We start from the raw sequence: 17859 nt of genomic DNA on the forward strand, positions 1-17859 counted from the left end.
GGAGGGAGAGAAGGAGAGAGTGGCGGGAAGGGAAGGAAGGAGAGAGAGAGGAAGGAAGGAACAAAAGGAAAGAGTTGGAGGAGAGGGAGGGAGGGAGAGGGAAAAGGAGAGAAATCCTGGATATGGATGTACAGAATCACGCCATTTAGGGGTAGGTAATCTCAACATCCCTCCATATAGATGAGATTCACTGGAGGCCTTCTTTAAAATATGTGAAATGACTTGGTGAGAATATGATGAGTTTGCAATGATGTGAGCTATTTTAAGAAAAACTGTCATTTGTCATAACACCTATTTAATGCTGAATTGGAGAATTTCCTTCTGGTCAAAGCCATGCAGTTTTATTGCTGTTGTTGATTTTTTGGAATGAACTCTAAATGAGGCAGTCTTTATGGAACGATGTTGACTTCTTTATCCTTACTTTTCAGATAAAAGTGCACACGGATACATAGCAGCCCATCCTTCGGTAAGTGAAAAATTCAAAACTGTTTTGTGTGATTGGTGTTTACAGGAGTCCAACAGAATACACTTACCCAGATCCAGTTTTTAGATACAGAGTCTTATAAAAACCGTTTTATTAAGGTATAATTTAGATATGAAATATTTACCCATTTTTAAGTGTACAGTTTAGTGAGTTTTAGTAAATTTCTACACTTGTACTACTGTCACCAAAGTCCAGTTGTGGAACGCTTCTATCACCCTAGTAAGGTCCCTCATGCCTGGTAGCAGACAATCCCCACCCCCGCCCCCAGCCCTAATCCTCATTTAAGTGTTCATTAACCATATTGGACAGCACAGAGCAATGCCGTAGGTCAGTAGTGTGCATCAACGTAACCTGGAAAGCGCGTTAAAGCACAGATTTCCGAGCCCCACCCCAGTGTTCCTGATGCAGTGGATCTGAATTGGGGCCTGAGAACTTGCATTTCTAACAAGCTCTCAGGTCATGCCGATGCTGCTGGTCCAGGGAGCACACTTTGTGAACCATGCCATAGTTCTTTCAGAACCCAATTTTGGAACCATTTTATCCCTGTATTAATATGAATGATCAAGAACTGACTGACCCTAGGTACTCTGGTGGTTGTCATTATTGTCGGTGGTGTTGCTACTGCGGCTTATCGAACATTGCAAATCACCATTTAACTGTTCTTTAAGGTTGAGTAATTATGTGGATGGGTATGCCTTAGTCATGTCTGTTACTCTCTGAGTGTTCCTTTCCAGGAAGCTAAGCAGGGGGGAAAAAAAAAAGCAGGGAAGGACAGTACAAATGGTTAACGTAATTGGTTGCTAACCAAAAGGTTGGAGGCTTGAGTCTGCCCAGAGGCACCTCAGAAGAAAGTCCTGGTGATCTACTTCCAAAAAATTAGTCATCGAAAACCCAGCGGAGCACAGTTTTACTCTGACACACATAGGATGGCCGTGAGTTGGTATCGACTCGCCGGCAACTGGGTTAAGCAGGGAGGAACCATTTATGGGCTCGCTTTTACTCAATGAGTATTTGCAGAGCTGTATTTAATGCCGTATCTCTACATGTGTTCTAGGAAACCCTGGTGGCGTAGTGGTAAAGTGCTACGGCTGCTACCCAAAGGGTCGGCAGTTCGAATCCGCCAGGCGCTCCTTGGAAACTCTGGGGCAGTTCTACTCTGTCCTGTAGGGTCGCTAGGAGTCGGAATCCACTCCACGGCACTGGGTTTGGTTTGGTTTGGTTATGCGTGTTCTGGCCCTTAGGCGGAAAGTAGCCCTTTGCAAACTGACAAATTGTCAATCAGAAATTGACAACCTGCCCAGTACAGACTCAAGGCTTTGACGGCAATGAATTTGATATTTTAATTATATTTGTTGATTTCAAAAACATTGAAATTGAAAACATTAAATGAATAGCTGACCATTTTTGATCTCAGTAGAAAATAAAAAGAACTTTTTTTTTTTTAACTTTATGCCAGGCTTTAAAGCAGTATGAAGTTTTAAAAAAAAAGTTCTTTTATTTATCTCTGAATGTGGGCAAGTCTTAACCTCCAAATTGCAGATGGTTCTACTCATTTGCAAAAGATGCAGTGCCCTCCTATCTCCACATGCTTAAATAAATCATTTCCTTTGTCTCATTTCTGAAGAAAAGCCATGAGGAATTAATACCTAATTTTTAAACTTTCTTTTGTCATAAGAGTACAAAAACAGCATCAGAGCCTCCTCTGGCTCCTCCTGTGTCTGAAGAAGAAGATGAAGAAGAGGAAGAAGAAGAAGACGACAATGAACCTCCACCAGTTATTGCACCTAGACCAGAGCATACAAAATCGGTAAGTCACAAGTGACTCTTTCCTAGTGATTCTGAAAATGCCCATCAAGTAGTAACTATTGAGCATCTACTATTTTCCCAGAAATGGAGTATATGATACCACCCTGATTTGGAGGTTGCTGTTTAAGTATGTGATATTAACATCTGAAACAATTACAGAATAATACCAAACAATATATAAATAACCTTGAAATTATAAAACTGCTGTAGAAGTCAAGACAGGGAAGTAAATTCATGTGAACCAGGTAGGAGGAACTACAGAAGCAGAGGCACTAAGACCAGAATTAGCACGGCATATATGGGGACCCCAACGGATGAGCTCCCAAGATTTTTCAAGGGCAGTGTACGTGAAGCAATTTAAAGTTCTTTTTTTTTTTTTAAAGTAGAAAACCACTTTTCTTTAAAAATGACTTGATACAACAGGGCCTTGACTTCATACTGTCTTCCTTGGCCTGCTCTCTTCATTGTAGAACTTTTTTTCTGTCTTTTAGATCTATACTCGTTCCGTGGTTGAATCCATTGCTTTGCCAGCAGCACCAAATAAAGAGGTGACACCACCTTCTGCTGAGAATGCCAATTCCAGTACTTTGTACAGGAACACAGATCGGCAAAGGAAAAAATCCAAGATGACAGATGAGGAGATCCTAGAGAAGCTAAGTGAGTTGTTTTTTTTTTTTTTTGCCATCATTACTTTCTTCATGGGAAGGATGTATTGTAAACCATTTAGAATAGAAATTAACCCTTTAGAAGTTTGAACCTACATGTAATGAACTCTAGGCTTCTTGAGATGAAATGTTTGGGACTTGCTGTGTATGCCAGATTGCTCCCTTTCTCACACTCCTCATTTAACAGAAATCAAATATTTTCACTTGAAAAATCAATTAAGGTGAATATTTGACAAAATGAATTAAGTAGTAAGTTTTATTTAAAATTAAAAAAAAAAAAATCCTTGCCGTCAAGTCGATTCCGACTCATACCGACCCTGTAGGACAGAGTAGAACTGCCCCATATGGTTTCCAAGGAGTGGCTGGTGGATTCGAACTGCCAACCTTTTGGTTAGCAGGCAAGCTCTTAACTACTGCACCACCATACCCCCTAAAAACAATAAAATAGTCCGTTGAAATAGCCTATGATCATGCCCCAAGGACCCCCCCAACTGATCAGTCAAATAGATAAGTCAACCTCAAAGCCCAGCACAGTCCATCAAATCTGGTAGCCACAAACAATATAGCTTTTTCCCTTAGTTTAGTAGGATTTCTATGTGGCAAGGGAGGCACAGCCAGTAAATGCTAGTAGCCTCCTTACCACAGTATCATGAGTGAGTTCATGCTTGTGCATACACCCATTGCTCCTGTTTTACAAAATATTCCCCTTCCAGTTAGCATTCTGGGTCTAGGAGACTAAAAAAAAAAAAATACTTTTTCTGCTGAAAAGAATCAGTGGTCACCGATGCGTATTCAATAAACTCACACTACAAAGGCATCTAACAAAATGCAGGTTATCAGCAATCAGTGCCCCTAGTCTGACTCATGCTTTAAAACTCAGCCCAAGAGTTGTCCCTCAAGATCTGAGTCCAGTACAACACAATGGTGCCCAGCTACCACCACTGACTGCTTTGACAGGGATGGAGAAAAACGTAGAACAAAATTCTAACTTAAAAAGAAAGACCAGACTTGCTGGCCTGACAGAGACTGGAGAAACCCTGAGAGTATGGCCCCTGGACACCCTTTCAGCTCAGTAATGAAGTCATTCCTGAGGTTCACCCTTCAGCCAAAGATTGGACAGGCTCATAAAAAAAAAATGAGATCAAAGGAGCACACCGGCCCAGGCACAAGGACTAGAAGACAGGAGGGGACAGGAAAGCTGGTAATACGGAAGCCAAGGTTGAGAGGGGAGAGTGTTGACATGTTGTGGGGTTGTTAACCAGTGTCATAAAACAATACGTGTCATGTTTAATGAGAAACTAGTTTGTTCTGTAAACGTTCATCTAAAGTTCAATTTAAAAAAAAAGGAAAAAAATATGCTTTAAGAGTTGTCCCTCAAGAAAGCCTTCCTTGTCTCTCCCAGTCTGAGTTAAGGGCCTCTCCGCTTTGCTCCCTTTATCATGGTAAATATCATACCATTACTAGTCTGTCTCCTTCATGAGACTGTGAACTCCTCAAAGGCAGGGGCTGTCTTTTTTTCTGTATGTCCATCTTCTAGTAAAGTGCCTGGCATACAGTGGGCACCTAACAATTGCTTGTTGAGTAAGTGAATGAATAAAAAAAAAAAAATGAGCAAACGAGTGTACCTTTATTGGGTTCTTATTTGTCTATCGTATGCAAGACACTTTGGAGGAAACAATAGAACGACAAGTTCCTGCCATCAACAAACTTTTATTTGGGTGATAATATTTAATATTGTGATACAATTAGAGAATAGGAGACTATCATGTTTCATGCAAATTTCTATCTAAAAAATTTTCCAAAAGGAAGAGCGCAGTTCAGGCTGTAGATAACAGAAAGGCTCTGTAGAGATGGTGGTATGGTGATTTTGCCTCCAAGCGGACGTTTGGCAATGTCTGGAGACTTTTCTTATGGTCACAACTCAGAGGTTGCTACTGGCACCTAGTGGATAGAAGCCAGGGTTGCTTCTAAATATGCTACAATACACAGATCAATTTTTCCCTCCTCTCTGCACTGCTTCTCCCCGACCCCCGCCCCGCCCCGGACACAAAGAATTAACCAGCCCCAAATATCAATAGTGCTGAGATTGAGAAATTCTGAGCTAGAGGTACTTGGAAACACAAAGGTTTGGGGAGCAGCTGACAGTGTGCACTCAGAACTGGAATTGCTAAACTTTGAACTGACTTAACTATATATGATTAAAATATGCCTCTAAAGCAAATACCAGCTATTTACTATAATAACAGCAGTTGTTGCTGGATGCCATAGAGTTAACTTTGACTCACAGTGACCCCGTGTGACAGAAAAAAAAAAAAAAGAAAACTGCCCCACACGGTTTTCTTGGCTTTAATCTTTACGGAGGTAGACTGCCACATCTTTCTCCAGTGGAGCCACTGCTAGGTTCGAGTTGCCAACCTTTCATTTGGCAGCCCAGCACTTAACTGTTGTGCCACCAGGGCTTCTTCGTAACAGCAGTAATAGATCCTATTTATTGAGCACCTTCTGTGCTGTCCCACCTAAAAGCCCACTTCACATACATTATTAAGTTTAATTTTCACAATAATCCCTTGCAGTACACTTTAACATCCTCATTTTACAGATGAGTGAGGTTGAGGGACCAAGTCACCAAGCTCATAAGTGGCAGAGCCAGGATTTGAGCCCAGGCCTGTTTGTCTTAAAATTTGCACTGCTTTCATTACCCACTTTGCTTCTGCACTTCCCACCCCAACTATCTATTTGCATAAAAAGAGAGAAGTGAAAGAGTTTCCTGAATAATTTAAATTCAGTTATTCAATCAATTGCCTCAATTTTGTCATTAATTTTGTACATGTAGACGTGACCTGTGAGATTATATTCAGTTTTAAAAATCTGTCTCACTTTAGTAAAAATGACTTTTTTTTTTGTATCTGTTTGAAATATCAGTACACTTATAAATGAATTTATAGCTTTCTTAAGTTAGCTGGCAGAGAAAGAAGCATTATTTTCTTGGGCAAAAATTTTGCTTGGATTGCAAATTTTAATGGTGCTGGAACCCGTGGCCTTTATGATTTGTTGTTTTTTCTGCTCTGTGCTGAACAACATGATGAAGAAAGGAAATCCATCTTAATATCATGTTTAATTAAGAATTAAGTGTTTTTTTTTTTCCTCTATCGGACTTTTCTGTTTGGGTCTAGAGAGGATCATTTTCCCTCTAGCCACTGGGCCACCTCTGACTGCCAGCCTTACCTTGTGGTTACAGATCCTGGTAGGCAGAACCTGCAGAGAAATGGGAGGGTGTTGCTGATGTAGTAGGGGCCAGGGCTGAGATACATGTATTACAAAGCCAGGAAAGTCAGTCTTTCATGCTCCTGCTCCACCATCACCCCCCTGTGCCCTCTCTCTGCCACTTACTTGCTGAGTGACCTTAGGCAAGTGATTTAACCCCTCTGAACTTCAGTTTCTTATCTGTCAAAAAAAGAGAGAAAATCTGTAGGATGGCTTTTAGATATCTCAACCTATAGCTGAGAGCTATAGGTCAGAAAGACCCAGATTCAAATCACAGGCCGATTGCTACTAGCGTGTCACCTTGGGCAAATTACTTAACTTTTCTGGGCATCCTTGTCCTCATATAGAAAACGGGGATAATAAAGTGCCAATCTCATCGTGTTATGAGAAATGAGAATAATTCATATAAAAAACCTCAGCAACCATACCTGGCATATAGTAAGTGGTCAATAAATGGTAGTTATTATTTTATTACATGATTATTAAGCTTTAATAAGATCACAGAAGGGGGAAGCCTTTGAAATAAGTTATAACTGAGTCTGAGTTGTAACAGAGTCTGAGTCTGAGTCTGAATCATAGACCCAGACTAGCTTAGCACCCTTGGGTATCACTTATCTTCTCTGAACTTCAGTTTCTTCCACTAAAAAATGGAGCTATGGTACCTATATAAATAAATGGGGTTTTGTGAGGCCTAAATGAGTTAAGGGGCCCTGGTGGCACAGTGGTTAAGAGCTCAGCTACTATCCAAAAAGATCTGCAGTTTGAATCCACCATCCACCCCTTGGAAATCCTATGGGGCAGTTCAACTTTGTCTTACAGGGTTGCTAAGTCAGAATTGGCTAGATGGCAAAGGGTTTTGTTTGTTTTCTAAATGAGTTAAAGTAAGTAAGCATCTAACACAATCAATAGTAGTGTAAGATTATTATGTTATTTTTATAAAATAAGGACAGTATTTTTTAGTCCAAAAAAAATGTGCACACGGGGTCTTACAGTGGGTCAAGAATGTTTGAAACCAAGAATAATTCCAGATGTCTGGTTCCTGTAGAGAAATCAGAAGGACCTTGGCATTAAGTGCCCCATTGGAGCTTGGAGAAGGAGTAGCTTGTGCTGAGACATAAAGGAGAAGGGAAAGGCAGACAGGGAGGTAGAGAGGTATCCACAACCCATACCGCGGTGGACCCCACAAGCATACGGAAGAGGAGGTGGCAGCCTCTACTTAATCATCCTCATCTGTGTCTCAGAGATCCAATTACTATTACTGATTGTGGGCACCGGACCCAGGGGTCATTAATGCCTGAAATGAACAGATCATCTTTCAGCTTTTCCACAGACAGATAGCCTGGGTCTGGCTTCTGCATTGTGGTCTGTCTGGATCTGTCAGAAAATGAAGAAAACCTGACGTTTTAGGGAAATTTTTCAAAAGGCGCTGACTGTCAGCAAAATTGTATAATGCAGGAAATTTGTCTTTGGTTTCCCTCCTTTGGGTCCCACAATCACTTCCCTCCCTTGGCCCTCCCCTTCAACACTCACCACTCAAAACGTTTTCTCTTAATTTATTCTCAGGTACAACCAGTATTAATTTAGAGAATTATCCTCCCCCCTTCCCCCACCATGAAAACCGTCATTATGCTATAGAGATAATCTTTTAATGGTGGGAGTTTGATTTAGCTTAATATATAGGAGGATATATCGTCGGGCCTCTCTGCCTCTGACACCACATCTGGAACCATATTTTCAAATACTAGTATTTGGTTGTTGTTCAAATTCTTAGCCTTTAAAATGAATAGCTTGTTTCCTCTTTAGGAAATTGCTCTGGTAGGAAATTGTTCTGGCATTGCTGTCTCCCCCCCCCCCCTTTTGAATTTGATTTGCTGATTTTTGCTCTATTGTGTCACAATGTGTTTTTCTTTCTATCTTTCTTTATTGTAATTTCTAGGAGTCAGTTTATGATGGCTCTGATCGAACAGGTCACTTTTGAAAGCTTATTTTGTAATTCTGAATAGTGAACAAGCCCCCCTGCGCACTTGCCTAATGTCAGTAGATGGCAGCATACACTCTCCTGTGAAAGTATTGGGTGTGGAGGATGCCATTTTACTTGAATAGCAGTTAAATTCTGAAGCAGAATCACACCAAAATGGTTGTCTTTTGGTAATCCTTATGAAAGGATTTCCAGTTTTTTTTTTTTAAAAGCCCACATACCATGAAAATAAAGGTTGAATAATTTACTACCATAAAACCTAATTAATTAAACCCCACCAACTGGAATTGGTCATAATTCAGAAAGTGGCTTGGGCTGAAGTTTATTTACTTTTTTTCAGTCTATGGAGAAGACTTTGCTCAGCAACTTAATAGTATAACTTTCTTAGAAGACTATAAACTGTTTAGTAAAACTATGGTTTCAAGTGACTTTAAAATAATTTCATTTAAAAAAAAAAGAGGATCTCGGCCCTTACGCATTCAAAGCTGGCTGAAATAAGGATGCATGGTCTCAATGATGTAGAAATCTGTTAGACAACTTGAAAAATAGCAACCTAGAAATTGTTGAATTTGTGGCATTGTATAGATACAGCTCAAGTAAAATACGTTCTCCAACTCCTGCCTTAAACTATGGGGAATTTACAAAAGGAAATGCTGACTTTTATTTCATTTTAATTCAATAGACATTTACTGAGTTCTCGATATACGCCATGCCCATGTTGTGTGAGGCACTGAGGATACAGAGATGAATAAGACATGGCTCATGTTATTAAGACATGTCTAAAAGGGGATGTCAAATAAATAGTTACAGTTCTATGATGTATTAAGTCTAGAGAAAGAATGAAAGCAAGAGAGGGAGAAAGAGAGAGAAGGTACAATAGTAGCACAGAGAAGGGAAGTTTATTAACTTTATTCAAAGGGATCAGAGAATACTTCCTAGAAGAGGCAACATTTCAACTGAGTTGTGAAGTATGAATAGGAACTTGATAGGAAGAAAAGGTGGGAAGGACATTCCAGGCATGGGTTATTACTACCACTTTAATTAATACGTTACTATCTGTTATTTTAATCAAAAATATCAGTTTTCAATATAAATTATAGAAATCGTGAGATTGGTCTTAATTTTGTATTTGTCAATGACTCTGGCACCTTAATTTTCATTATTAAATTAAGAGAAATCAGTTAATCACGTCAGCCTCTCCCTGCCCTCTTCTGTTTCTCAGGAAGCATTGTGAGTGTTGGTGACCCAAAGAAAAAATACACGAGATTTGAGAAAATTGGTCAAGGGTAAGTGATTTTTATTTCAAATGCCAAAGGATGAGCATCAACAACATGCATTAAAATTCATTAACGGCCTGGATATCTGGTGAATTATGTATCTCATGTCCTGGATTTGTGTTTTGCATTCTGGAAAATGGCCCTTCTGCCTGGCAGTTAACCTAGGAACACATCCTGCTGGAATCTTCTCTATTTGGGGCTGACAGTGAATCATATAGGGACATTTTGATCCCATATACTTGAAACATTCAAGCTGATTTTTCTAGGAAAGCAGTAGAGTTACAGAAATCTCCAGCAGGTATGAAAACCACCTGTCTTCCTGTCCCCCCACTGTCTGTATGGATGTTATGGTTAAGATCCTGTTTTATTGTCAAACTAGAAAGTGACAGAGTGAGCGGGGGGGAAGTCCTTGTTCAATGATCAGGGGTGGACCGAGTTGACTAGCCACAGAAACAGATCAGTAACCCCTAAGTGAGGCTAAATACATCATATTCACCTAGCATGCTTATTAAAAATAAAGATTCCCAGGCACCACTGCCAGACATTTGATTCAGTAGTCTGGAGTGGGGCCCATGAACCTACACTTCCCAAGTTCCTCAGATAATCCTGATCATCAGCTAGCCCATTCACCAGAGCTGAAGGTAGGTGTCACCTGTTCTGCAGGTCAGCTGTTATTAAGCATGTCTCTCAGGCCTCCATATGAAACTAAGCAGGAGGGCCTGAGGAGGCAACACGTTTGAAACAGGGAAAAGTTTTGTCTAAACAGAAATGCAGTGTTCTTAAGGGGTGCCCTTAAGTGAGTATTGAGACAAGATATTCTGGTGTACCAACTACTGTATGTCGGGAACCAAGATGGCACCCCAAGAGGGCTCCTCACTGAGATAGGAGCTGGAAAGGAAAAAATACAGCTAAGATACCTGCAGAACTGTGCTAGCCCATCAGTCATTGCCCTCAGTCATTAGGGTCTAGATAAGGGAATTTAGGTTTTCTCCAAGCACTTCACTGCATTTCTTGTGATTCTTAGGTTCATAAAGTTGAGTACTGTGTATAAGATTGACTATTTTTTTTATGACTTTTACATTTTCTTTGTTTATTTTCCCCTAGCTTTTGTACTAAAGTTTCTTTGGAAATTGCTAACTTATCTCAAGATGTAAGAGAAAGCATTTGTTACATAGTTGGTATAGAGGGTAAGGAGGTCAGTCATGGGAACTCTGCCTAGGGGGAATCAAGTTTAGAAGACTCTGAGAGGGAGGCAAAAATGCAAGGAGAAATATATGGCCAAGTTTATCCTTCCAATGGAAACCATCATGGAGCTAGGAAACTAAGATGTGTACCTATTTGTGCTTTTGCTTCTTTCTTTGCCATTTGATATTGTTGGTGCTCTCACTTGCTCACAAAGAAATAATTTTATGGTTATTCTTATCCTGGTAACTCTCTAGGGGCCTCCTATTACCTAATGGGTCCAATATTATTTCTGGCCATTTCTCTAGAACAGTACTGTCCAACAGAACTTTCTGCAATGATGGAAATGTTCTATTTATCTATGCTGTCCAATATGGTAGCCACTAGCCATATGTGGCTATTGAGCACTTTAAATGTGTTTAGTGAGAATGAGGAACTGAATTTATCTAAATTCATTTATTTGTTTAGCAAACATTTACTGAGCACCAACTGTGGGCCAGTCACTGTGCTAAGCCCTGGAGAAACAGAGATGGATAATAATGGAATTTACAGTCTACAGTCACATGTGCTTGACGGAGGTCTGCGTAGGGTGCAAAGAGAACCTTGAATTGAGGCAAATCAACTCCATTCACCTGAGTGTGGAGTAGGGGATGGCTTCTATGGCCATCATCTCCCACCTGAAGCTTTCTTTCTCCTCCTCTGGTGAACTGGTTATTTTACTTAAGAAGCTATACTTTCTGAGCCAGTATACAAGCCTCAACTTACTTTCTTCCTGCCCAAAAGGTAGCAAAAACACAATATTAAGTACTAAAGGGGCTCTGAAAACAGAAGTTTACTTTTAGATTTTATTTTGTTAATTTCATTTGATCCTAATTGGTTGGGTCTCCAGTGTATCTACACAGTTCACTTAAAAGTAGCACTTCAGATCTTTGCTGTCCAATATGGCACCCACTCACCACATGTGCATATTGAGTGCTTGAAATGTAGCTAGTTCAAGTAGAGATATGCTGTAAGTATAAAATGCACACCCAATATGAAAAACTTAGTATCAAAAAAGAATGTAAAATACCTCATTGATAATGTTTATATTGATTACATGTTGAAAGGGTAATATTTTGCGTATATTGAGTTAAATAAAATGTATTACTAATTTCACCTTTCTTTTAAATGTGGCTACTAGAAAATTTAAAACATGGCTCACATAATATTTTTATTCAACAGCACTGCTCTATTTGTAGGTTTAAATGGAAACTATTGATTTATTCATTCTTAAAGTAGGTTTTTTCAGAGTTTTTTTTTAAGGTTAGGGAGTGGGAGATGGTATAATTTTGTTTTGATTTTTCATTTACAGTATTTATTATTCCCACCAAGACCCAACGGAGCCAAAACATAGCATTGCATTTAGAAAGGAAAAAAAATACATATATCTCCTAGGTATCAGGTAATGAAGCAACACTATTTTTTTCCAAGAACAAAGATCAGGCCACCAGGAACTTTGCATACCAAAGAGATGTCCCATGCAGGCTGCTACTTATGCGTCTGATCTCTAAGAATGCAAAAGGAGAGTTGGCTATTTCTGTGTACTTTTGTAAAGCCTTTATAATCTAAAATGAAAGATGAAAGCAGAAATTATGTTTGCCACTGCAGAAAGGCCTATTTTAAAATTCCAGAGAGTTTGTCAATATTTTCAAGAATTATGAAACCAAAAGATAGTTGATTCAACTTGTTAATAAATTCTCAGAGGATACGGAGTCTATGTTAGTCCTCCTTTTGTCTTCTTTATCATTAGTAGGCCCTAAAAAACAATTTTGTATTATTAGGCTCAACAACCAGGGTTCCCTCGTCCCGGCTCAAAGACCTGCAGATTGCCCTGTACCCCTCCCCCATCTCTCTGGAACTGTTTTAGCTTCAATAAATATTTCTCGAACTAATGAAATGCATGTCTCTTCAGTACTCCCTGTCCTCTCTTTTCTTTCATGCACATATACACGTCTATCGGTACTTTTTCTATCTCTGTTTCTCTTTTTCTCAGCATCTTTTATCTTTTTGTTTCTTCCACTATCTCAGCGTAGGCCTCACCATATCTGATTGTCCTTGGGGGGTTTGTGTGTACTCATGTCTCTGTTTTTCATGAGTGTTGGCTTCACCTACTACCCATTTTCACACACACCCTAAGCAAAATGATCAAAATATAAAACTGAGCTATATTTTTTAATAGCTTTTAAGATGTAATCTTGTAACTTATTTCTTTTTAAATACAATAATTTTATCATTTATTAAATGAGTGATTTTAATTTTTGTTTTTAGTAAATAGACTTTTGTTCTCTGTTCTTAATTTTTAAAGTGAATGAGCAAAATATTGCTTTCTCTTTCTCTAGACCAAAAAATTTTTTTAATTAACTTTCTTTTTATTTAAAGGACTCTCAGTTGATTTTTTCCATGAATTATTGGCCCAAGTAGTTGAACTACTTTCTCCTCTCAATATATATTATCTTTTTTTTTCATTAAGTCTTTTTTAAAGTGTTTTGCTTTACCTATTGTTATGATGACATGCAAAATTGTGTCAGTGATCATTTGGTGTTAGAAATAATCAGCCCCAGTATTCTAATTTCAGCCCCATGGAGCACAACAGCTCAGTCTTGGGAACTGGATTTGAGAGGAACCTCTCCATTAATCGGAAACCCTGGTGGCTTAGTGGTTAAGTGCTATGGCTCCTAACCAAAAGGTCAGCAGTTCGAATCTACCAGGCACTCCTTGGAAACTCTATGGGGCGGTTCTACTTTGTCCTATAGGGTCGCTGTGAGTCAGAATTGACTCGACAGCAGTGGGCTTTGGTTTTTCTCCGTTAATCAACCGCATCTACTTGGGAAACTAAATTTTTCCAGTATGAGTTTTTGCTGTTCCAGCATTCAGCCCTGGGGCCAGAAAATTGGGCCCCATCATCCCTAAATCAAATTCAGAATTGCGTATCTAATCATTTGAGGCCATAGCTGTGAGTCGAAGGCTAAAAATGACATTATTTTCCTAGGTTTTCTGTGAAAAGTGTTCTAAAATCAGCCATCGAATCCAGACATTTTGAGCAGATGTCTGTAGAGTTAAAAAAGGAAAGGGGGGGAGAAGCTGTGTACCCCCAAAATTCTTTATTATTGACTCAACAGAGGAGTTTGTCAGAAATATGTCTGATGGAAACTTAATCTTGACTCTCTAGGATAGTTATGTAAAGAACTTCTTTAATAAATAGGGTCGGGTGAGACAACAAATTCACATATTTATTTTCAGTCAACAGCTATCATTGGCAAGCCTGTGCAGTTCCTCAATAAGCAGTAGCTGTGTGACAGAGGGCTGAATTTACTAATGTTGGCAGCCGTCCTCACGGCTTTCTCATTAAAATGTTTGAATTATTTTTCCTTAAATGAGAAAGCATTGAAAAATAGAATCCTTTTCTCTTTAAGGTTCATACTGTCTTTTCTCTTCAGCATTATAATAGAAAAATACTTTTTGAGAAAGCAGCTCAGAGAAGATGGTTTGGATCCACTTTAACAAATATCTTTATTAATTCAGTGAACTTTTATTGAGTGCCTACTATGTGTAATGCTGAGTAGTAGTTAAGAACTAAGTTCTGGGACTCCTCTGCTGTTCTTTGGACAACTGGCAAGGATAAAAGGAGAGTTGTATCAAGGAATAAGAAGAACCCTGCCGCACCAAAAAAAAAAGGTGCTTTTTTTCCTAATGTTGAAGAGAAAAGACTATATCAACCTTAAAGAGGAAAAGAGTATTTTTCAGTGTGTTCTCATTTATCTCCAGTTCATCCCCACTTTCATCTTACCCTGGAATCCCTCCCTGACTTCCCTGACCCTGACTGACCTTTTCTGCCTTTTGCATGAGAAAATTGCTGGAAATTTTGAAAACCAAGGGGGAATAATGAAAGAAAAATAATGGGAAGAGAGATGTTAGGGCTGTGTTATGAAACAGAGAGGTATACTGCTACAGTGTCTTTTTTATTTGTGTGAATCTAAAAGTTTTTTTTAGAGTAGGTAATATTTGTACAGGGTATAAGATTCAGAAGGAACAGAAGAGTAGACAATGAAAAGTAAGTGTCCCTCCAACCCCATCCCTTGGCCTCCCAGTTATCCTCCAGAAAGAAAATCTCCACAAAGAAACTGTTATTGGTTTGTTATGTAATACTTTCAGAGACATTCTGTGCACACATATATATACAGCATATATGCGCGAATTGATTTGGGCACTGCCCTACAGGGTTTCCAAGGCTGTAAATCTTTACAGAAGCAGACTGCCACATCTTTCTCCCACGGAGCAGCTGGTGGATTCAGGCTGCCAAACTTTGCAGCCAAGTGCTTAACCACTGCACCACCAAGCCTCATAAATTATTTAACTATCCATTATCCCTTGATATTGAGTTGATTCTGACTCATAGTGACCCTATAGGACAGAGTAGAACTGCTCTGTAAGGTTTCCAAGGAGCAGCTGATAGATTCAAACTGCTGACCTTTTAGTTAGCAGCCTGGCTCTTAACCACTGCACCACCAGGGCTCCAAATTATTTAACTGGGGATTTCAAAATAGTGATTTTCTAAATCTATCATTTCCTCCGCACTTATTAGCTAGAATACTTTTTAAACTTTTTATTTTATTGTTTTTATTGAGACTATACACAGCAAAACATACATGAATTCAGTAGTTTCTACATGTACAATTCATTGACATTGATTACATTCTTCGAGTTGTGCAACCATTCTCACCCTTTTCTGAGTTTTTCCTCCCCCATTAATATAAACTCACTGCCTCTGAGGTTCCTGTCTAACCTTTCGAGTTAACTAGCATACCTATATAGAAAAGAACTTTACCTTATCAGCTAGGACTCTTTGGTTACCCTGAAATATAGTTCATACAGGAAAGTCTAGATAAATGCTTAATTCTATTAATTGCCAATTTTTGGTATAAGGAATTGGTACCCAGTTTACTTTCGAAAGTGTCAAATGAGAGGTGTCTTTTTGTTTTTATTTGGGGTTTTGGGGAGGTGGTATTCATGGGGGAGGGAGATTTCTTTTTTATTTAAAATATGTCTTTATAAACTCAGGTTTTTTCTTATTGTGGCAAAAATATATAGAACAAAGTATTTGCCGTTTTAACTTTTTTTACATGTACAATTTAGTGACGTTAGTTCCTTGCATCATGTTGTGCAACTGTCACCACTATCCATTTCCAAAGATTTTCATCACGCTTAACAAAATCTCAGTGCCTCTTAAGAAATGACTCCCACTTTCCACCTCTCTCCCACTACTAATAAGCTTTGGTCTCTATACCTTTGCCTATTCTAGATATTTCATATAAGTGGGATCATACAATATTTGTCTTTTGTGACTGACTCATTTCACTCAGTATAATGTTTTCAAGGTTTATCATGTTGTAGCATGTATCAGGACTTCATTTCTCTTTATGGCTGAGTAATATTCTATTGAATATAAGTACCACAGTTTGTTTTTCCATAAATCTGTTGATGGACATTTAGGCTGTTCCCATTTTTGGGCTATTGTGAACAATGCTGCACTGTTTTTCTGATCACAGGGTTCATGACATAGTCATCCTAGTGGGAGTGAAATGGTATATCTCATTGTAATTTTGATTTACATTTCCCTAATGATCAATGACATTGAGCATTTTTTCATGTGCTCGTTGGTCATGTCTGTATCTTCTTTGGTGAAATGTCTATTCAAGTCCTTTGCCCATTTTTTGATTTGGTTGCTTGTCTTTTTGTTGTTTTAAGAGATCTTTATATATTCCGGAAATTAAACACTTATCTGATATATGGTTCCCAAATGTTTTCTCCCAATCTATAGGTTGTCTCTTCACTTTTTTGATAGGGTCCTGTGATGCACACAAGTTTTTTGTTTGTTTTTTAATTTGGATGATGTCAAGTGTTTCTATTTTGTTTTTTGTTACTCATGCTTTTGGTGTCATGTCTAAGAATCCATTGCCAAAAACTAGATCCCGAAGCAATACCCCTATGTTTTCTTCTAAGAGTTTTAGTCCTTACATTTAGGTCATTGATCCATTTTTTAGTTATTTTTCATATATAGTATGGCACCCTGGTGGCACAGTGGTTAAGAGCCATGGCTGCTAACCAAAAGGTAGACAGTTCAAGTTCACCAGCCGCTCCTTGGAAGCCTTATGGGGTAGTTCTACTCTGTCCTGTTAGGGTCATTATGAGTCAGAATCGACTCCATGGCAACAGGTTTGGGTTTGGTGTGAGGCATGGGTCCAGGTTCGTTCTTTTGCATGTGAAAATCCAGTTGTTCCAGCTCTACTTATTAAAGAGATTTATTTTCCCGTTGAATGGACTTAGCATCCTTGTCGAAAATCACTTGACCATAGAAGTATAAGTTTATTTCTGGACTTTCAATTCTACTTCATTGGTCTATATGTTTATCGTTATACTAGTACCAAACTCTTTTGATTGCTGTCGCTTTATAGTACATTTTGAAATCGGAACATGTGACTCTTCCTACTTTGTTCTTCTCTTTCAAGATTGCTTTGGCTATTCAGGGCCCCTTGCAGTTCCATATACATTTGAGGATTGGCTTTTCCACTTCTGCAAAGAAGGCTGTTGATACTTTAATGGCGCTTGCCTTGAATCTGTAGACTGCTTTGGGTAGTATGGACATCTTAAGAGTATTACCCAAAACTTGCAGATTTTTATATTTTCAATTTGTTTAAATTGATCTCATTCATTACTGTTTTTGATGGTCAAACTGTTCCATCTTTGGAAAATTGGAGTCCCTTTCTTTGCACTCGTTTTGAAAGTGATCTTTTAAAAGTGTGTATGACATCGAACACTTGCACTTATGAGGTCTTATTCTCAGAAATAATTTATTTGCATCCTTTCTTAACAGTTCTGACAGGTGCTCACTATAAGCATCCAAAAGTAACATTGACTGAGAATATTTCAACCTAATATGTCTCTCCCAAATAGTTCTGTGTGGTTAAAAATAAATGAATATGGAGAAGTACCACATTACATGAGGTATTTTAAAAAGGATTCGAATATAGGATAACTCTTTTTACAGGAGAAAAGGTTTTTTTGGGATAAAAACTCTTACCTTGTATTTGGGCATACGTGGTACACTTGTGTGTATTTTTAACACAAATGGTAACATACTGTTTATCTCCTTTTCTATTATGTGCC

General features: G+C 38.7%; 1 protein-coding gene across 3 annotated transcripts in view; it reads left to right on the top strand.

Annotated features, from left to right (window-relative positions):
• Positions 1–17859, top strand: part of PAK3 (p21 (RAC1) activated kinase 3) — a 298000-nt gene that overhangs the window by 235529 nt on the left and 44612 nt on the right. For all 3 annotated transcript variants that reach the window (XM_064278684.1, XM_010594684.3, XM_003414800.4), the window contains 4 exons: positions 429–466; positions 2160–2291; positions 2782–2947; positions 9420–9483. In XM_064278684.1, coding sequence (XP_064134754.1) covers positions 429–466; positions 2160–2291; positions 2782–2947; positions 9420–9483 — 400 coding nt within the window. The remainder of the gene's footprint in view (positions 1–428; positions 467–2159; positions 2292–2781; positions 2948–9419; positions 9484–17859) is intronic.

The sequence above is a fragment of the Loxodonta africana genome, chromosome X (assembly GCF_030014295.1).
Source record: "Loxodonta africana isolate mLoxAfr1 chromosome X, mLoxAfr1.hap2, whole genome shotgun sequence".
Lineage (NCBI taxonomy): Eukaryota > Metazoa > Chordata > Mammalia > Proboscidea > Elephantidae > Loxodonta > Loxodonta africana.